The sequence below is a fragment of the Carcharhinus amblyrhynchos genome, chromosome 1, assembly GCF_965287045.1.
Source record: "Carcharhinus amblyrhynchos chromosome 1, sCarAmb.v2.hapA, whole genome shotgun sequence".
NCBI lineage: Eukaryota > Metazoa > Chordata > Chondrichthyes > Carcharhiniformes > Carcharhinidae > Carcharhinus > Carcharhinus amblyrhynchos.
The window spans coordinates 62,198,131-62,220,441 of NC_137324.1; the positions used below are offsets into that span (position 1 = coordinate 62,198,131).

At 42.7% G+C, this 22,311-nt stretch overlaps 1 protein-coding gene across 1 annotated transcript in view; it reads right to left on the minus strand.

Annotated features, from left to right (window-relative positions):
• The window catches only part of LOC145341010 (chondroitin sulfate proteoglycan 4-like), a 111,095-nt gene that overhangs the window by 70,686 nt on the left and 18,098 nt on the right, over nt 1–22,311 (minus strand). The window contains exons 2-5 of the mRNA XM_080185694.1: nt 18,481–18,644; nt 14,852–18,397; nt 5,390–5,863; nt 5,092–5,268 (exon numbers count right to left, since the gene is read on the minus strand). Coding sequence (XP_080041820.1) covers nt 5,092–5,268; nt 5,390–5,863; nt 14,852–18,397; nt 18,481–18,644 — 4,361 coding nt within the window. The remainder of the gene's footprint in view (nt 1–5,091; nt 5,269–5,389; nt 5,864–14,851; nt 18,398–18,480; nt 18,645–22,311) is intronic.

Here is a 22,311-nt window from a genome sequence, read left to right on the forward strand (position 1 = left end):
CAACTCTGGTATCAGCCCTAACAGCTACATCTAATTTCTTCTCATTAAAGTTATCACTGAAAAATTTAGTTGATTAGCACGTATATTCACGAGAAAGATTGCTTTATGTTGAAAGTGGCACAACTGAACTATGGTTTTTATTTGCTCTCTATCTGAGCATATAGAATCATAGAATCCTATGGTGCAGCATGTGGCCATTCTGCCCATCGAGTCTGCACCAACCACAATCCACCCAGCCCCTATCCCCACAATGCCATGCATTTATCCTAGCTTGTCGCCCTGACACTCAGGGGCAATTTAGCATGGCCAATCCACCTAACCCGTACATCTTTGGACTGTATGAAGAAACCGGAGCACCCAGAGGAAAGCCACGCAAGCACAGAGAATGTGCAAACTCCACACAGACAGTGACCTGAACCGGGAATTGAACCTGGGTCGCCGGCACTGTAAGGAGGCAGCAGTGCTAATGTAATGATTGCAATGATAAATCACAGTTGTTTACATTGAGCTAAATGGAGTGGCTGAATCACTGTGACCACAGGTCAATATTATTTCCTATGTGAGGAATTGCTTCAGTTGCGGCTTTATGTTGGACTGGAATTTCCCATGACCTTTTACAGACAATGGAAGCGCAAGCCAAGTGTCCTCTCTTGTCTTACTGTTTGAGTAATAAAACGTTTATCGTTATAAATACAGCAGGAAGGAGTAACCGTAGTGACACTGTGCATATCTGGCTTCTATCAAATTTGCACTTCTGGAACATTCTAGATGGGAGTCTTTATATAGAAAACTCAAACTTGCATCCAGAAATACTAAGGTCACAGGTTTAAATGTTGAAACATTATATTAACAGTTTCCTTAAATAATTCTGCTCTGAAGGAAGTTCTACTTGATGCTGGTTGATATAATGATTCTGAATCATGCTTCCATTCATAGAACTGTTACAGCATAGGAGACCATTCAGCCTGTCCTGTATGCTCCAGCTCTCCATTGAAGTCATTCACCTAATGCCACTTCGTGCTTTATCCCTGTATCCCCACACATTCTTCGGTTTTCAGATAACGTCCCAATTCTCTTGAGTGCTTCAGTTGAACCACTGTCCACCACGCTTTCCTACAGTGCATTCCTGGTGGCTCCACTACTGACCAAGCTGGGCCAAGTCCTAAACTGCGTAGCTGCTCGATGGTGAAGGAGCCAAAAGAAAGACAAAATATGCTTGACCTCATCCTCACCAATCCATCTGTTGCAGATGCATCTGTCCATGACACTATCAGTAGCAGTGACCATTGCACAACCATTGCGGTGACAAAGTCCTAATGTCACACTGAGGATACTCTTGTGTGTTGTGGGGCACTACCACCTTGCTGAATGAGATATATTTCAAACAAATCCAGCAATTCAAAACTGGGCATTCACCAACAACAGAAGGATTGCATACAATCACAATACATAACCGCATCTACCCCCACTTTAGCATTATTATCAAACCAGCAGATCTAAAAAGTTGAAGTAAAGTTTATTTATTAGTCACAAGTATGGCTTACATTGCAGTATTAATGGAGTTACTGTGAAATTCCCTTGTTCAGGTTAATGCACCTAACCAGCACATCTTTCAGAATTTGGGAGGAAACTAGAGCATCAGGAGGCATGCAGGCACGGAGAGAATGTACAAACTCCATACAGACAGTGATCCAAGCCAAGAATTGAACCTGGGTCCCTGGCACTGTGAAGCAGCAGTGCTAACTCTCCCTAACAGCACTGCAGGTGTACCTTCACCCTGGTTCAAAGAAGAGTGCAAGAGGGGAACTCAAGTGCAACACCAGGCTTGCCTAAAAATGAGCTGTCAACCTGATGAAGCTACAAGACTACTGTTTAGCTACTTCCGCACTAAATGGTGAAAGCGACATGCAGTAGATGGAGTAAGTATTCCCATAACCAATGGATAATTTCCAAGCTCTGCAGTCTTGTTACATGCAGTCACGAATGGGGTTGAACAATTAGAAATCTAAGTGGAGGAGGCAACTCCATAGATATCCCTATCCTCAATGATTGGAGAGTGCAAGAAATAAGAGTTGAAACATTTGGGACATTGTTCAGACAGAAGTGTCAAGTGGATGATCCATCTTGGCCTCTTCCTCCAGAGGATCAGCATCACAGATATCAGTATTTAGCCAATTCAATTCACGATATATAAATGACATCAAGAAACAATGGAAAGTACTGGAAACTGCATAAGAAATGGACCACATCACTATTATGGCAATAGTGTTGAAGACTTGTCTGCAGAACTAGCTGTACCTTTACCTAACATGGATGGCTACCCAGCAACGTGGAAAGTTGCCCAGACGTGTCCCGTAGATCAAACGTATCTGAAATCCAACCCGGTCATTTCCCACCAATCTGTCTACTCTCGATCATCGGTAAAGTGATTGTAGGGGTCATCAACAATGCCAAAAGTGACATTTATTTAGCAATAACCTGCTCACTGCTGTCCAGTTTGGGTTTCGTCAGGGTCACTCAGGTCCTGATCTCATTACAGCCTTGGTTCAACCACGGACAAAAGAGCTGAACTCTAGGGTGATGCAAGAGTGACTTCCCTTGACATCAAGATCGCATTTGCCAAGTAAGGTACCAAGAAGCTCTAGCAAATTTGGGGTCAATGGGAATCATGGGGAAAACTCTGTGCACAAAGGAAGATGATTATGACTGTTGGAGGTCAATCATTTCAGTTCCAGGACATCACTGCAGGAGTTCCTCAGGGTAGTGTCTTGGTTCTCACCATCTTCAGCTGCTTCATCAATGATCACCTTTCATCATATGGTCAGAAGTGGGGATGTTTGCTGATGATTGTACGATGTTCAGCACTGTTCACGATTTCTCAGATACTGAAGCAGTCCATGGCCAAATGCAGAAAGACCTCGGCAATATCTAGGCTTGAGCTGACAAGAAGCAAGTAACATTTGTGTCATGCAAGTGCCAGGCAATGACCATCTCCAACAAGAGAGAATCTAATCATCCCATGACATTCAATGGCATTACCATTGCTAAATCTCCACCACCAACCTCCCGAGGGTTACCATTGATCAGAAATTGAACTGGACTAGCCATAAAAGTACAAGAGCAAGTCAGAGTCTAGGAATCTTTCAGAAACTCACCTGACTCCCCAAGCCTGTCCACTAAAGGTCAGGAGTGTGAGGACCCATAGCTAATTGCACTTAACCCAACAAATATGCTGTTTACATAGTTGCTCCTTCCTTGTTGCTGGGTCAAAATTCTCAAACTCCCTCCCTAACAGCACTGCAGGTGTACCTTCACCACATGGATTGCAGTGGGTCAAGAAGGCAGCTCACCACCACCTTCGAGGGCAATTAGAGGTGGGCAACAAACGCTGCCTTAGCCAGCAATGCCTACATCTCATGCAGAAATATTTAAAGAAATCTCAAGGGCACATCTGGCCTGTACTATGGCCTCCTCCTCTGCAGCCTTAACCTTCTTGCTCTCATCAAGCTCATCCCTTTCACCATCCATCGCATCAGGATACTTGCAGTTCCTCCAACTTTGTGTCGGGTCATCTCCTTTCTAGTGTCAAGTTGTGTATAAGAACATAAGAAATAGGAGCAGGAGTAGGCCATCTAGCCCTTCGAGCCAGAATGCAGCAAACAAACAACAACGATGCAAGAAAGCTGCTGGGGGGTGTTATGGAGTGCACCACCTTACCCCTTGGGGGGTGTTATGGAGTGCACCACCTTACCCCTTGGGGGGTGTTATGGAGTGCACCACCTTACCCCTTGGGGGGTGTTATGGAGTGCACCACCTTACCCCTTTGGGGGGGGGGGGGGGGTGTTATGGAGTGCACCACCTTACCAGTCCAGACTTCTGAAACGCAGCTTCAATACGACAATTATGTGTTCGATCAGGAAGTGTGTTGCAAAATGAGCAGCCTTGTATCTCTACCCTGAAGTACTTTGTGGTCATGGAATGGCACCATCAGCCATGTCTTTTGCTGGTAGCCTCTGTCTCCAAGGAGTCAGCCCTCGAAGTGCTGACGGCTCTCAAACATCTGCGGCAGCTGTGAGTGACTCAAGAGGCAAGAGTCTTGAGAGCTCCTAAGGTATGTTGCACAGACCTGCATAATCTGGACTGCTGGTTACGGCCACACGGTGAGAGTGCAATCCTTTCCTGTTGATGAATCATCATGGCTGTTGCCTGGGAGCTCTTAAAGGCGCTTGTGTGCAGCCTAAGATACCCTGTGCCTGTGGGAATCGAAAGGCCATTGCAAATCCCACTGCTCTGACAGCTGGCAGGCGTCATCCAACAGGAGCTGCTCATAATTGTATATTTTACTGAACAGGGAGTCAGTAACGTCACAGATGCTTGATATCCCCAGCAGAATCTAGGAACAAGCCATTCATAAAAAACCTCAGTGTCACTGTCACCTCTAGAGCCACTGGCAACGGAAAGCTTCCTACGGCCTGCGGAGTTAGATCCTCCCGAAGGGTGTGGCTGACAAGTCAATGTGTTTATGGTACTGTCTCTTGCTCATCTGCAACTATTAGAAGCATCTTTAGTACACCCCTGGTCATACCAAATACCTCCGTGGAATGGGTCAGTGAGCCTCAGCTTCAGGATCTTGAGGGGGCCCAGGTGGGCCATGTTCATCAGGATGAGGCTCTTCCCCTTTGCCCACCCTGACGGTGACAAGACCTTCTTCTCCTCCTCAGTTGCCTGATAGCCAGTAAAAAGGCAGCAATGGCCTTTCCATCTACTATCCACTTCTGCTCCTCTCTGTGGAAACACTGAATAAATCCATGAATAAACATAATCCAGCAATGATCACTTTGACTTTGCAATCAAGACAGTCATTGTAAAGTCCTTGGATTGTATTCATTCCAGACATTCCAACCATAGATCACCCTTGCAGCTGCAGCACTGATTTAAGGATCAGGTTGACTGCCCTTCCCCCATCCTCACAAGGCCCCAGGCACAGCAATGCTTCACAAAGAGAGCAACCAGTTGATTTGTTTTGTATACATTTAGTGTTTCTGTGCACGCATTTGCCTTCTTTACAATATCAAAACACGATTAACTTACTTTGAATACTTTGTTTGTAATGATGATAGGAAGTTCATCATTGACTGATGTGACATTAATGGATACTGTCCAAAGCAAACTCTCTTTTCTCAGTTGGGTATCATTGATCATTATAGAGAAGTTGTCTTGGAGACTCTCACTGTCATCATGAACGTAATAAATTAATTCTTGTTCAACCTAAAAAGATGGACAAAGTGGCGGAAAAAAAATCAGTGTTATTATCAATATGCACAGATTCAAGTATGTAACTCTATATTGGCTTTTCCGAACAAAAATAGTTAGGACATTTTCATGCTACCTGTTTTCTGGTAAATGACAGAAGTGGTAGACCAGGAAAACGGGAATTCTCTATACGACCGTGGTTTGGTTTTCCCATTACTAGATATTCAAAATTAAGCTCCGCGAAGTGTGGACTTGCAACTTTGATAAAGTCCTCTGTCAGTGCCTTTGATGCACCTTCCCTGATTGTAAAGTTGTGTACTTCCACTGGGATCAGCCTTGGAATAATATCAATCCGGATTAAAATTCCAGGCAGCTCTACGACTCCATTAGAAATATCCACAGTAAAACTGTCCTTTGTCTGATTTGCTCTCACTTGCACATACTGAATGCTGCCATCATTGAGGTCTTGTTGCGTGAAGTATTGAACTGGTTTATACTCTGTTCCAACATAAAATCCTTCTGCCTCAGCAAAGCGACGTATGAAGCCGTGAGCTGGTGCAACTTTCACTCGGTATATTATTTCAGATGGCAGATTGTCTTCATGTATCACCTGAAAAGAAACAAAAGATAGCAATAGAGGTGAAACTATTCAGATCAGCAATATATTTATTTGGGGAAAATAAATTCCCATGCCTGAAATTTCTGCAGCTAGTTTCCAAATTGTCTAATGTAAATTCAACATAGATTCTGGTGGACTGGCCTTAAGTTACAACAGAGGGAGATATGAACACCTCTATGGAAGTCTCAGTGTCAAAAAAAACAACAAATTCACTTGCCACTATTTTTATTGAACAAAATGAAGCCAGGAAAGATTATTTCCTCTAAATGGCCAGTAACGTTGGAAGGATTATCGATCTAAAATTGGCAGAAGGATAGCAAAGTGAAGTGCCTTTATTTCGAGCATTGTTAAGAACATGGCTTTCTTTATTATAGGGAATTAAGAAAAAGACTGATGTTTCTTCCAATCGCAGAGAAAATAAAGATGCAAAGCAGAGGAAGGTACTGTTCTGTGGCAAAAGCTGTATGTCTAACAAAGCTTTGACGTGGATATAATGAGGTGACTAGTGACTTTCTGCAGTCTTATGTGGTCCCAATGCACTCTATTTAAATGTAGTCATGAGGTTGGAAGCAAAAGACCTGAAATCAGCTGATACTTGCTAAAAATTTAGCTTGCAAATTGATCACTACAAGCTCAGCATTGAAATACAACATCACAAAACAGCAGCTGAGACAGATCTTAAGGATATTCTGTTAATAAAACAGAACTTAAGTTTATTCTACATTTATTTGCTTTTCTCTTGTGGGACTCTTCAAGTATCAGCAGTTGTTTATTGGCCTTGGCTTCCAGTGTTATGAAACCCTCCCTGTTTATACTGCAAGGGAGAATCTACAGCACTGTCAAAACAAACCATTCTGCACACAATTTGTGATTTTATTTTCTGGCCATGAGACTTTCTCCATTAGATGGGGAATTTCAGGACAAACAAAGAACAAAGAACAACCCAGCACGGGAAACAGGCCCCTCGGCCCAACGAGCCCGCGCCGCCGCATCTTCCTACACCTACTCTGCCCTGTGTGTATGTGAATGGAACCCCTAATGTAGCCAGATTCAGGGGAGAATAGTGTCAATTTGTTACACCAATCAGCCTAAGAGCACACCTTTGGGGTGTGGGAGGAAACCGGAGCGCCCGGAGGAAACCCACTCAACCATAGGGAGAATGCGCAAACTCCCACAGACACAGGCCCAAATCCATGTATCTGCACAGCTAGCAGTGCTAGTCACTGAGCTGTTGCGGTGCCCGACTGCTGGTCCAGGATTAAGCACACACAACGACACGAAGTACTAGGCCACTCCTGGAACCTCCAAGAGCAGCCCACGCATGACCCACCGTGTGCATGCCCCTCGTTTGACAACAAGGTGGACCGACACCTGTGGAATAAAAAGACAAAACATTAACATGTAATACTACATTTCCGGTGTCGTCCCGAGGCTCTGACCCTATTTAATACCGTCTACGATAACCCTCCATCCCTGTTTCACTCATGTGTCTATCTAAGTAAACCTTAAACAAGTCCAGCATGCCTGCCTCCACCACCTTACTTGGTAGTGCGTTCCATACCCCCACGACCCTCTGTGTGAAAAACCTTCCTCTCGTATCCAAATTATACTTCTCCCCCCTCACCCTTAGATCGTGACCTCTCGTAATTGTCCCCAATCTAGGGAAAAGCCTACCACTGTTGACTCTATCTATTCCCTTCATTATTTTATACACCTCTATCAGATCCCCCCTTAATCTTCGTCTTTCTAAGGAGAAGAGCCCCAGTTTCTCCAACCTTTCCTCATAACTCAGTTCTTCCATGCCAGGCAACATCCTGGTAAACCTCCTCTGCACCCTCTCCAAGGTCTCCACATCCTTCCGGTAGTAAGGTGACCAGAACTGGACGCAGTACTCCAAATGCGGTCTAGCCAACGTTCTGTACAACTGAAGCATTAGATGGCAGCTCTTATACTCTATACCCCTTCCTATAAAGGCTAGCATTCCGTAAGCTTTCTTCACAACCTTCTCTACCTGTGTTAACACCTTCAGAGACTTGTGCACCTGCACTCCCAGGTCCCTCTGTGTTTCTGTACTCTTAATCGGTCTACCTTTTATCACGTAACTCCTCCCTGCATTATTCCTTCCAAAATGCATCACCTCGCATTTGTCAGAATTAAATTCCATCTGCCATCTATCTGCCCAATATACCAACCTATCTATATCCTGCTGTGTCACCTGACAGTCCTCCTCAGTATCGGCCAATCCTGCCATCTTGGTGTCATCCGCAAACTTGCTGATCACACCACGTACACCCTCTTCCAAGTCGTTTATATATACTACAAAGAGGAGAGGTCAGATATTGCATAACCACATGCTGGCTGCTAGAAAGACAGAGCATTTCAGAAAAAGATGGCAGCTAACATTACTGGAGGCTACACTTACATTGCTGTGTCATGGAATAAGGCAGGAAAGAGGAGTTGAGGATTATCACATCAGATCAGTTGTGATCTCACTGAATGGTAGAACAGTTTTGATGGGCTGAATGGCCTACTCCTTACTCCTCTGTCTTATGGTCTGTACATACCCTTGGAAATTCACTTCTTCAGATGTCTTTCAGTATTTACAAATTGTCTGGTATACCTTAACTCATCACTGCCAAATAAGCCAAAGTTCTCTCCTTGAGAAGCATTGCTTCAAGGTAATGTACCATTAGAGAATGACTGTACGGTTGGTTCTGCTCATGAGGTTTCTCACAAACTGAACAAGCTAGGGTTCTTCTCTCTGGGAATGGGGAAGCTGATGGATGATCCTCATTTTAGAAGTTTGGAAAAACATCTCGAATTTTATGTTTGAGGGAACAGACGTGGAGAAGATTTGTGTGGGAGTCGATACTAGAGGACTGAAAACCAGAGTTGAGATAATCACTAGTAAATCCAATAAAGAATTGATGAGAAAGCACATTACCCAGAGAGTAACTAAAATGCGGAATTAACTGCCAGCAAGGTATAGGCTATCAGGAACTAGCCAGTAGTGTGGGTGAACAGCAGAGAAGCATTTATAGGGACGTTCAATAAATACAGGAACGACAGAGAGAGAGGGAAGAAAGGGTTGAAAATGTGAGAAGTAGTGAAGTGGAAGAGGCTTTGAATGGAGCATAGACACCAGCATTGGTCTCTGTTTCTAAGATGTATATTTTATGTGGAACAGATTTTTGCTTTCTGCAGAATAGTGGTGATTGGCCCTTGAAGGGCAGCACAAGAGCCTTAACCTTTAATAACACCGGAAAATTCACAGCAGCGTAGCTTGAAGCACCTTATACTCACAGGTTTAATGAAAACAAAGAATAAGAATAATGATCCACTGTGTAAGTGAAAAAATAACGCAGATGCCCATGAAAAGCCACTTACTTACAAACACAAAAAAATGCCACAGACACTAAGAATAGAGTAACTTGGAATGAGGAAGGAGAATAAATAAGTGAAATTCAATTTTGAAACATGATTTTAAAACAGCATGTGGTTGATACTAGTAATGATATTAAAAAAAGTCACCAGTTGCAGAGCCAATAATCAATGCCGAGTAATTAAATCTGGATCAACACTTAGTGGAATGAAACATTTATGATTCATTAACTAAAATAACTAAAGTAAAAATTATACAGTAGGCTTGCATTTCTGATTTTTTCAGCGTTGGATTACAGGGGAATTTAAATCAGCCGGTCATCGAGATACTTAAGATTAATCGAGTGGTCTTTGTCATTCAAAATGTTGTTTTCAGTTTCAGGGGAGCTTACTGTCTACCCAGCCCAGGTTAATAAACTAGCACCATTCAACACAACCAATCTGAGGGGTGGGGGTGGATGAATGGCCTTCCCACTGGATAATAATGAGTACAATATTGGGAACTGCATTTTATCAGGGGAACAGCTTGGACCACAACGATTTATCTTGTCAGCTTGAATCTTGTTTGTCTCTCTTGTGGAAAACTTGAATTAGATTCGATTGGATTTTGAATTTGGTTTTTGCAGCAAGCAAGGAATAGATTTGGGATTGCCTACCCCACTTTGAGCATTGACTTTGTAACTGGAAGGATGAAGTACAAAATCAAAAAAAAACAACAGTAACAGCATCATTTGAAGAACCCTATTCATGAGCAGTTGTTCTGTCTTCCACAGGTGACTGCCTGAGCTGAATGATTTCCACTATTTTCTGTTTTTATTTCACATTTGTAGTTGTCACAGTATTTTGTGTCAGCAATAAATACATGTTGCAGTGCTATCACACAAACTTCCGAATATGTGACCCGGTAACAAGGGACTTAAGGACTACCTACTGTATTTTAAGTGGAAACCAACAAAACACAATGAATGGCTACTTATGCTGTTCCTTTGGAGTTTTCACTAATGTCACCAAAATGATAGTGGCAGATTTGGGGTACAATGTTGGGGTACAACATGGGGGAATGTTGACATTCTACCTCATAATTTTAATGAGTTTGAACGTGTCCTAGGGCTGAATTTTACTGGCCAGTTATGGATGGACCCCTAAGTTAGGGTTTTTTAAAAATTCATTCATGGGCCATGAGTGTCTCTGGCTGGCCAATATTTATTGCCCATCCCTAGTTGCCCAAAGGTAGTTGAGATTCAACCATTTGTGGCTCTGGAGTCACATGTAGGCCAGACCAGGTAAGGATGGCAGATTTCCTTCCCTAAAAAGGATATTATAATGAACCAGATGGGTTTTTTCAGGCAATCGACAGTGGTTTCATGGTCATCAGTAGATTCTGAATTCCAGATTTTTTTTATTGAATTCAAATTGCACCATCTACCTCGGCAGGATTTGAACCTAGTGCCATCATTAGTGTTCTTGCCACCCTCACCTTGCCACAATTTTACAGGTGGCAGGGAGACATTGGGATGAGCCATTCACTGATAGCTCAGCTGAGGCCCTTAAGTGGGCAATTAATGCCGAAATAAGAGCATCATTCTGCTGCTGTTTCAACTTACTGAGCGTGAGAGAGGTTTGCATTCATCATGTAATCCAGTGGGCCATTGGCCTGTGATAGGAGGGTGGAGGTGGGTGGTTGCTTCCATCCCAGGACCCCCACTGTGGGGGTCCCCGGAAAGAGATAGAAAATCTGGTGAACTGGTGCGACAACAATAATCTCTCCCTCAATGTCAACAAAACAAAAGTAGATTGTCATCAACTTCAGGAAACGTAGTGAGGACAAGCTCCTGTTTACATCAATGGGGACGAAGTAGAAATGGCTGACAGCTTCAAGCTTTTACATGTCCAGATTACCAAAACCTATCCTGATCCCTCCATGCCAATATTATAGTTAAAAAAGCCCACCAACGTCTCTATGTTCTCAGAAAACTAAGTAAATTTGGCATGTCCGCTACAACTCTTAGCAACTTTTACAGATGCATCATAGAAAACATTCTTTCTGGTTGTACCACAGCTTGGTACGGCTCCTGTCCTGTCCAAGACTGCATTAAACAACAAAGGGTTGTGAATGAAGCTCAGTCCATCACTCAAACCAGCCTCCCACGCATTGACACTGTCTACACTTCCCCTCGGAAAAGGAGCCAGCATACTGAAGAACCCTATGCACCCCGGACATGCTCTCTTCCACCTTCTTCCAACAGGAAAAAAATACAAAAGTCTGAGGTCATGTATCAACGGACTCAAGAACAGCTTCTTCCCTGCTGCCATCAGACTTTTGAATGGACCTACCTCGCTCTGAATTGATCTTTCTCTACTCCAAGTTATGACTGTAACACTACATTCTGCCCGGTCTCTCTCCTTCTCTATGTATGTATGCTTTGTCTGCATAGCGCGCAAGAAACAATACTGTATACTAATACGTGTGAGAATAAGAGGTCAAACCAAAGCCCAAGATTTCTCCCTCCCTGTGCCCACCCTCCCCCCATGCCCTACCTAATATGTTCCCCCAACCTCTTGCACCAGCCAGCTAAACCTACTCTGCTGACTGCCCACATGCACCTGGGTTTCAGTGCAAAAAAGTTTCACCTTCCATCCGAGCCCCTTGCTTACCAACAGTGCCCACCAATCTTGGTGTGGCACAGGGCTGCTGGCCTTCAGCAGCTCTATGAGATAGTCTTCCTCGGGAAGGTGGATGGAAGCCCAGGTTCACAACTAGAGGACTGACTGGGATGTGCCAGCATCCTCCATGAATAACTCAGCCATTCCTCTCTCCATTTAAATGTAAAATAGCATTCAGAATAATCTTTCTTCATTCCATTTACTTATATATTGCTATAAAATAATGTTGCTCTCACAAGAAAAGTATCTTAAATATGGACTGCAGTACAGAACAGAGCCTTCATCCCCCCATTAAAATTGCACTAACACCTATGCAAAATCTAAGCAAAATGCAAATTCATTGTCCCATTCTTAAATTCACATGACTTTTCAAAGCTTTTCTTTTTCTGATATGACCCACTGATCATATCACTTCAGAGCACAAAAAAAGAGCTGCAACTATAGGAAGCAATTTGAAAAAAAATTCACACATAAAGGATTAGATGACATCTGGTGGATAAAAATGTTATGCCACGCAGATGAAAATGAGAGGAAAGCAAAACAGTACTTTCGGCTGAAACTCTTGAATTTTACAGAAACAGAGTACAGCTTAAAGATCAGGTTAACTCTCAGTATAACCATGTCAAATATTCACCAGTTTGGCAAGAAAAGTGCTTGTCAAAGTGAAACTCCTGAAAAGAGACTTTGGGATGTTGATAATCATTGTGATTTGGTTAAAGAAGGTGCAAGGATTACAATTACCTGATCATATGGCTAGGACAAATTGCAATTTTTAAACATTCATTTTTTAAAAAATGTATTTATTGCCCATCTCAAATTGCTCCTTAGAAGATGGTGGTGAGCTGCTTGAACTGATGCAGTTCAGGTAGTGTAGCTATACCCACAGTATAGGAATGAATTCCAGGATTAGACCCAGTGACAGTGAGGAATGCCGATGTGGCTTCAAGTCAGAATTGTGTGTGGCTTGGAGAGGAACTTGCAGATGGTGGTGTTCCCAAGCATTTGATGCCCTTTTCCTTCTGGACTGATAGAGGTCACAAGTTTGGAAGATGCTGTCAAAGGAACCTTGGTGAGTTGCTAAAGTGAACCAAATAGAATAAGCAACATTGTCCTGGATGATGTTGAGTTTCCGAGTTTTGTTGGAGCTGCACTCATCCAAGCAAATGGATGGTATTCCATCACACATCTGATTTGTATCTTGTAGATTGTGGATCGGTTTTGCGAAGTCAGGAGGTGAGTTACCCACTGCAGGAATCCTAGCCCCTGACCTCTCATACTGCAATACATACATGGCTGGTCCAGTTCAATTTCTGATCAATGGTAACCCCAAAGATGTTAATAGGGGGAATTCAGCAATTGAACACCAAGGGGAGATTGTCATTAACTGGCACTTGTGCGACATGAATGTTACTTGCCATTTGTCAACCCAAACTCAATGTTTAGGCATATGGGCACAGACTGCTTCAATATCTGAGTTACAAATGATGCTGAATATGCTGTGCCCATGCCACCATCAGTGATTTTCCTCATATGGTTTTCAACATGAGGATTCACTAGCTGAGGGGGCAGGGGAGCGGTGGTGTCAGTGGTGGGTGTTAACTAGCAGGAGATTTTCTTCTCCCTGAAGGGCTCCCAGGGCAACTCCCTCCCAATTGTACCAACATCATGGTGATATCTGAGACGTTGTCATACTCACAGAATCATATTAATGGGTAATGTTAGCTGTTACTTGACATTAACAGTTCTGGACAAGTAACTATGCTAGTAACTAGTCAGCTGTCCCAATTTTGGCAGGAGCCTCAGGATGTTAATGAGGAGAATTTTGCAGGAATGAAAGGGCTGGATTTGCCATTGTCATTTCCAATGCCAGGTGACCTTCCAATTTTATTCTTTTTAGACTTCGTAGTGGTTTAACACAACTGAGTGGCTTGCCAGATATTTCTGAATTAAATGCATGGCTCTGGGTCTGAAGTCTGAAGATGGCTTTTTATGATTATCAACTAGCTTTTTAATTTCAGATTTATTATCTGAGTTTAAATTCTGTTGCTATGGGATTTGAATCCAGAATCCCAGTGTATTAGCCTAGGCCTCTGGATTACTAGCTCAGTGACATTACCACTATGTCACCACCTCCTCATGAGTTTGGAATCAGTATGGATAATAGTTGGTGAAAAATGTCACAAAGTTAAAGGAGTTAAGAAATGGTAATTTCAATTCTAACCAAATTGCTGCTAATTAGATAAAGACTTTTGCAGTGTACATTAAGTCTTCATACTCTTGTATTGGTACTTCACTGTTAGTAACATGCTTAAAGCAACAGATTACAGGAACAGTTAAAATAACCTATGAATGGGTGCATATAAAATGTTAAACTAACAAATGCTGTAATATTTTACAAAATATATGTGTTAATTTGATAGAAAAAGCCATTGTGCTATTATAATTCTGTTAATAAAAAAGTTATATTTTTGTTTAAAAATGGTTAAGCATTAAGCTGCCGCCCAGTTAGTGCTACGCAATTTGCCATGTAATTTAGTTATGCTTTTACAATTAACATGGGAATTAAAGTTAGATCAGTATCATCACAATTACAATTTAACCAGTCATCCAGAACTAGGGAATATAGTCTCAACAAGGAGCCAGCCTTTCTATTTCATCACATCACTGCACATCATACTTCAAATGCCTTGGAAGTAAAAGGTGAGTAGGTTTGATAAGTAACATCCTGTTTATTCAATGACAAACTGTGTGGTCAGTCAAAACTTCTGATTTCCATCGGGATAAGGCAAAGTTTTGAATTAATTCCTTAAATTACTTCAGAAGATTTAAAAGCATGTTTTGTTTTTTTTTGGGAGAAGGAACAGAGATGCAAAGTTAAAGGAGAAGATAACAGCACATATTCAAGCACACTTATGCTTCCCGTAGCCATCTCACCTGAAGAGTATTTTTGCTGATCTTCACAGGCTTCCCTTCCTCAACCAACAGCTCACAGTTGTGCATGACTGTTGGTGCACGCTGATGGCTTTCCAGGTACATACGCACATTGACACCTCCATCCAGCACTACATGTTTCACCTTTATTGTGAAATTGAACTGGTCCAAAAGGTTGTTGCTATTGTCATGGCGATACACCACATGACTATTCTTCAAGTCTTTCTGAGTGAAAGATTCTGTGCGTATACCATTCAAATACAGTGCTCCATGCTTTGGTGACAAAAATACTCGGTAAATAATCTCACTGTCATCTGCAATAAAAAGGTTTGTGCTAACACTTAAATTAGCCGTTGAGAGAGATTTTTCTTGTCCTTTCTGCACCAGGAGTCCTGTATTGTTCACAATTCGAACATAGGGATCTGAGGCACTAACTTCAAGTAACGAAGAAGTATAGTGTTTGCCGTCGGTTACAAACAGGACAAACCTGCCACTGTCAGCACCGCGGTGCACAAACAGAACCCGCTTCTTCTCCAGGTCTGCCTGAGAGAACTGGAAAAGCTTTTCCGAGGTGTCATTAACTAGAACCAAGTCACCATTTTGAATACCACGGCGTGTGTACAATAGCTGTGCATCATTGAAGTCCGAATCAGGATCATGATAGCGCAGATCTTCAGAGGTCAGCAGACGTTGGCCATTCCTAACCACATGAAAAACTTGGTCTACCACACGGACTGGTTTCTCATCATTTCTCAGCTGAATGGATATGGTAAATGTTCCCACAACAGAGTTCAGGTCTGCTTTGGGAGTGTCTGTAGCTCCTCCGGCAACTGCAACAAAGACAAACTCATCATGTGTTGACTCCGAATCGTCATGCATATACATGAGACGCTGTCCAAGAATATCTTCATTCGTAAAGGTCGTTATATTGTCATTACTGTCAGTGGAATCAGAGCGGTTAATCCGCTTCAACTTGCCGAATCTTGGACTCTGCGTAACAGTGTACAAGACATTTTTGGTGTTCAAGGTTTCGGCATACAACTCTGCCTGGGTTATTAACTCTCCTTCTCCTTCAATCAAGGTAAGACCTTTATTTGTCAAGTTAATGGTGTTAACATCAGCTTTAATAAGTATATGGAAATTATGGATCAGTGATACTGAATGCTTGGAAAAAAGCTGAAAGCTGAAGACATCCTCAAAATCTTCATGAGGCTTTCTGATTAATTCATATTCCACCTTCCATGCAGATATATCTTGCTGACTGAAGGAAGAATTTTGCTTTAGAATCTCACCATTCAGCAAAAGTTGTCCTCTTCTAGGTACGGTCACTAACCTATAGCGCAGCTCACTTTCGGAGATTTTTGCACCTTCCAACACAGCATGGAGATTTTCAGAAGTCAGAGCTTGTTTCTTCCCTTTATCAATCTCTAATGGATTATTCTTTATGAGTTGGAAATGAATCCATTTCACTACAATGGGGAAAACTAGCTCCTCGCTTGTCATGCTCCCTATATTAACTTTAAACACAAACATTTCAGTTGCATTAGCAGACTGAAGTTCATGAAAAGTGCCCAAATATCGGATGCGGCCCCGCTCCACTGACCGTTGAGAAAATGAAGTGATTTTCTTCCACTCAGCACTAGAATGAAGTCGTTGAATTTCACCATACTTGGGGGCTTTAGCAACATTATAACGGATTTCTACTTCTTGATTGACAGCATTAGTTTCGACTGACAGATTGTGTTTAGTGATCAGGGCCGCTTCACCCTGCTGCACTACTAGACCTGTGTTATTGACCACTTTATACTCAACGGGTACAGCCATTATTCGCAAAACTACAGTGTTGCTCACTTTATCACCATCACTGGCACGCAACACAATCCTTGAGGTACGAACACCATGGTGGACGTAATATATATTTCCTTCTTCCAAGTCAGTATTGGAGAATGTAGTTATCGCCGTACCAGGATTCATGGCATTTTCCAAAAATCCAGCATCTGCATTAGGATTACCTAAAATGGAGAACTGGAGGCCTGTGGAATTTGTGTCAATATCAACAGCTGTAATGACATTAGTAGTGAGACATTTCTTGGAGTTCTCCAGCAAAGTGAACAAATTACCATCAGGAAGGAGAAGTTCAGGAGCATCATTGGTTGGAGTAACAGTAATGTTAAACAGGTACTGTTTGTCTCCTTTCAGGTAATCTGGGACCACCTTCTTACTGCTGGTAAAAACAGAAAATGAGAACTGATCATGGGAATACTCAGATCCATCATGAACGTATAAAACTCTCCCATACCAGAGGTCCAACGTGGTGAAAGAATTCTCTTCACGTTCTGGGCCAGTGTTCAATTTCAGAACTCCATGGCTTGGCTGCTTTGTTATCTTGAATATTATTTGTGACTGGCGTACTCCCAATTTCTTGAAATCTAGGTTCAGCTTTAGGTGTTTCGACTCCAGTGCTGTCTGCCCACCTTCCGCGACCACTAGATTACTGAGTGCCAGGAATGTTGTCCTCTGTGCTTTTGCAGTGGGTTTAACCGTCGTTTGAGGAATGGGAGTTGCCAGAACAACAAGCACTTGAGCTGTTGTTGTTTGAACAGTTGCAGAACTTTTACTCGCGGCAGCACAGCCAGCTGAAATGTCTTTTGTAACTAGTGCGTTCCTCAAACTCTTGTTTTCTGAGTTAGCCTTCACATCCTTAAGGCAACCCCTGAAGGATCCTCCTCTTGCTTTTCTTCCTGCAAGGGACAGAAGGCCAACCTTTAAGACTTCGACGCGAGTGCTGTCATCTATACCACCAATAAACAGAGGACCCCTTAACTTAATAGTTTTGCTGCGGGAACTCAGAGTAACCTTTACAGCCTCCTCATCCACTGTAAGGTGAAGATGCTTAGGTGTAAATCGCAGCTTAATGTCATGCCAATTATTGTCGTTAATGTGACTCAGGGAAGAAAGATGAGTTTTCTTTCCAGATTTTCCAATGACTACTCGAATTAATCCTTCTGCGATTTCCATAGCAACAAAATCACCTTGTCGACCAGCATGGTACAGCAGCAGGCCCAATGGTTCAGTGGTGCACACAGAACACTCAAGCACTGCCTCCTCTTCTGCACTCCACGAGGCAAATTCAAGATAAGATTTGGAACTAAATAAGCTGATTGGCTCGCCATCTTCAGCAAAGAATTCATCACTGCAGCCTGCTGAAACCTCGTGCACATCTTTAAAACCAGAATAAGTCCTTAGAGATGACAGGATGTCATGTTGGTTGAATACCACCTCTTCAATGCATCCGCGGAAGTTACTCGCTGCACCTTCCATATAAGGTTTGTCAAACAGGCCAGTGCCACCCACCAAGATGCCATGTTGGACGTCGAGCTCGTGATCCGGCCCTGGCATCTTCATAGTGGTTAGGAAGTGCTTGTCCACTGTCAGGGTAACTTCACCGCCTTCATGGTATAGGTCCAATGTGTGCAATGCCAAATCATTTAGCTTCACTCCTCTTTCAGACCGAAGAATCTTCTCACCAGAACCAAGCTCCAGTTTCACCTAAAAGAGCAAAATCAGAAGTTAAGCAAAAGGGTAAATGAGCCTCATTTCAAAACACTCCTCCAGTTTTCTAACCAGTGTACCTGAACATGCCCTGACTGCAGCTCCACCAACCAGTAGTCAGTTTCCCCAGCAGCAAGGAAAAGCAGTCCACTTGACAGTGAGGTGTGAAACTGTAAACTCAATGACGTCTTGCTAGAGGTCTCCGTTACTTTAAGATGCACATAGCTGTTTCCGAAAAATGATGCTGAAACAAAAAAAATGAGAGTCACTGCACTCAACGACAGATGTTATTTTTTAAAGTTCATTTATTAGTGTCACAAGTAGACTTACATTAACACTGCAATGAAATTACTTTGAAAACTCCCTACTTGCCACACTCCTAGGCATCTGTTCAGGTACACTAAGGGAGAATTTAGCATGGCCAGTACACCTAACCAGCACTTCTTTCAGAGTGTGGGAGCACCCAGAGGAAACTCATGCAGACACAGAGAGAACGCGCAGGCTCTGTGCTGACAATGATCCAAGCCAGGAATCAAATTGGGTCTCTGTCGCTGTGCCACCCTGATATCTGATGTAACAGATAAAACTACCTGCAACACAAGTCACCATCGTAATAAAAGTAAAGATGTAGAGAATAATTAATATTACTATTTATACTCCTGTTCCACTGCAGGTGACTCTGGCAGCAGCGCTTTGAACACTAATGAGATGACAACACTGCCTACCAAATTTCCTAGACACGCAATGCTCTGCAGCAGCTGTACAGGCCAGTAATGCAGTTTGACATTTTGTGCGGCTGCACCAAAATCTAATCTTCCCACGTTACTTGGGAATGTCTGTGAGAGAAGAGAAAAATGAATCTGGACGTAATACTGCCTTAAAACCACACGCACAGAAGTTATTTAATTGGCACAAAGTCAAAGTCCTAGAAAACAGCTCCCACCCCCCAATTCAATGGTGCTGCTGTGGATGCAGCTCCGCCACAGGGACTACAGAGGATCAAATTTCATCTCCAGTTTCTCAAGGGCATCTAGGGGTCGAGCAATAAATGCCAGCCTTGCATTTATGTTGCTGAAACTGACTTTGCAGGAAGAAAATTGAAGTCAATATGCTAGTGAAACTTCAACTATTTGAACAGTAAAAGGATGGATAATGCTTCAAAGTATTCATTCATTTTGAGGGCATCAAACCCCTGCCAGCCAAAAGCCATTGAATTGGAAAGATCAGGATGAAGAAACATGGAGTAGGATTATTGAAGTCGGGTGGGAGTGGGACCAGAGGCAGGTGGGCAATAGCTACTGGCATGTGACACGGCGGCTGACATCTTCCTGTCTCTGATCATTTACACAAGGATTGGGTTGGAGGTGCAATGGCTGATAGCCAATTAGAACATAGAACATTACAGCGCAGTACAGGCCCTTCAGCCCTCGATGTTGCACCGACCAGTGGAACCAATCTAATGACCCTCTAACCTAAACTATTCCAATGTTATCCATATGCCTATCCACGGACCATTAGAACGCCCTTAAAGTTGGCGAGTCCACAACTGCTGCAGGCAGGGCATTCCATGCCCTTGCTACCCCTATTAGAGACCTAGTAACCCCCTCTTTCACACTGATCAGAATATTCCAGTCAGTAGGTGGGTACTCATAGTGACTGAATCATGCCTTGTGAAAAGGAGGCAGCCTCTTGGCAGCAGACGGAGGGACCAGCAGTCCACATCACTTCTTCCACAATCCTCTCCCCAACCTGGCAGGACTAGAAGGGATTCCCATTGGTCCTCCAGCTTTGGGAGCCTACCTGCCATTGTTAATTGGATAGCAAGCATGCCCTCTGGATATTAACTGGCCAATCCTACAACAATCATGTTGGATAACCATTCCCAAAATGATGTGGAGTTGGGACCCACATATGGTTCTGACCCTAAAATGACTTCCACTGTTAATCATTAACCCAGGTCCAACTACCAATTGCAGGAATTAAATCCAATCACTAGGTCTGATATGTTTCAATAAATAGATGGCAATAAAGCATTAGGAACTGATGAAATATATATCTATTCTAATAAAGATTAAATGAAAGCATTTTAAAACACAGTCATGATGACAGATACTGAATAATGCTGAGTAAAATTAGATATTCTGCACAAAAATATTTATATCAGCAAATGCAATTAAATAGGGAGCATTTCAAAGATTTTGTCTGTACACAAGATGAGAACTGAATAATGAATGCACTCATTGTATGTCAGAAATGAGCACCGGAACTCCTATGTTGGTGCTTTTAGGAAGTAAAATGACACAAACTGGGCAGAATTCTCTGCCTTCTCCCAGATGAGCCCACCAGTATGACAAGTCGGAAGATCTTGCCAATTATTTCATAAGGAAAGTTTATCAAGCACAGTGTAGAATCTTCCTGGTGAAGAGCCGTTTTTTTTAAATTGGTACATTTCGGTGCTTTATTTTTAATCAAAAAAGCCAATTCAAATTAAATCTAATCGTGGTCCACACAGGGACAAACCAGATCCAAGTTGACAAGACATTGCATCCTATTTTGGGCTCGATCAAACAAGATCCAAGCTGACAAGATGAGGCATTGCATCCCATCCCAGGCTTGACCTGACACTTCATCTTAGCTAAAAGGCCGACATGGCTTTGGAAAATTGCATCAGAAAGTGCCTCAGTTTTACCTCATGGGCTGATCCTTTGCTCTTCCCTAACCTAGGCAAACCATGATCACAGTCCACTGGGTTATCCTCATCCCCTGCATGATCATGGTTTAAGGACAAAAAACATCAGAGAATCTCTACAGCATGGAAGGAGGCCAGTTGGCCCATCGAGCCTGCACCGAGAACAATCCCACGCTATCCTCATATTTACACTGCTAATTCCCCCCAAAACTAGGGTATATTTAACACAGCCAATCAACCTAACCCACACATGCTCGGAATGTGGGAGGAAACCCATGCAGACATGGGCAGAATGTACAAACTCCACACAGACAGTGACCCAAGCTGGGAATCGAATCTGGGTCCCTAGTGCTGTGAGGCAGCAGTGCTAACTATTGTGCCACCCAAAATGACACTTGCTCAGCCAGAGTTTAGTTGCTCTTTTGAGGGATTTTTGTTCACCTGCAGCTTCCACTTTGCCCCAGAAAATGCAGTAGTCTGAAAAATGTCCAATTGCGTAAGAATTTTCCCCCTGATTCTTTTAAATAAAACAAATCCTGTTTCTAACTCCCCAGTGTGCATGCGAGGAAGCACTCAATTACCCAAGCACACTGAATTTGAGAGCAAAAGCTTCTTGCCCAGATTTAGTTACATTAAAATCCAAGGTCTAGAGGTGACAGCATAGTCAACTGTATACAGTATATCCACTGTACCACTGAAACGGACAGGGCACAAAATAGGACTCTTACAGAAAGAGTAATGACAGAAGGAAATAGAATGATGATCAGCAGGTTGCTGCAGACAGGTGGAGAGTGGAGTATGAAATCTCATTTGTAACACAAGTTTGGTGTCCAAATAAACTGTTTCAGAAATAATCACCATTGACTGCACAAGATTTGGCGGTTTACTTTAAAAAACATTTGCATTTTTTATCGTGCCTTCCTCAACCTTAGGACATCCCAAAGCCAATGAAGTACTTTTGAAATTAAGTCAGTAATTTGGGAAATGTGGCAACTAATTTGTGCACAGCAAGGCTTCACAAACAGCAATGTAATAAAGATTTCATCCTTGGATTTTCCTGATTTATTTACGGGCTGTGGCCATTGGTGACAAGGCTAGCATTTACTGCCCATTCCTAATTGCCCTTGAGATAACTCTCAAGAACATCTCCACCAAAGGACAAACAACTCTAACTCCTTCAGTACTGCACTGCAATATCAGTTATAGTTTAATATTCATGTCT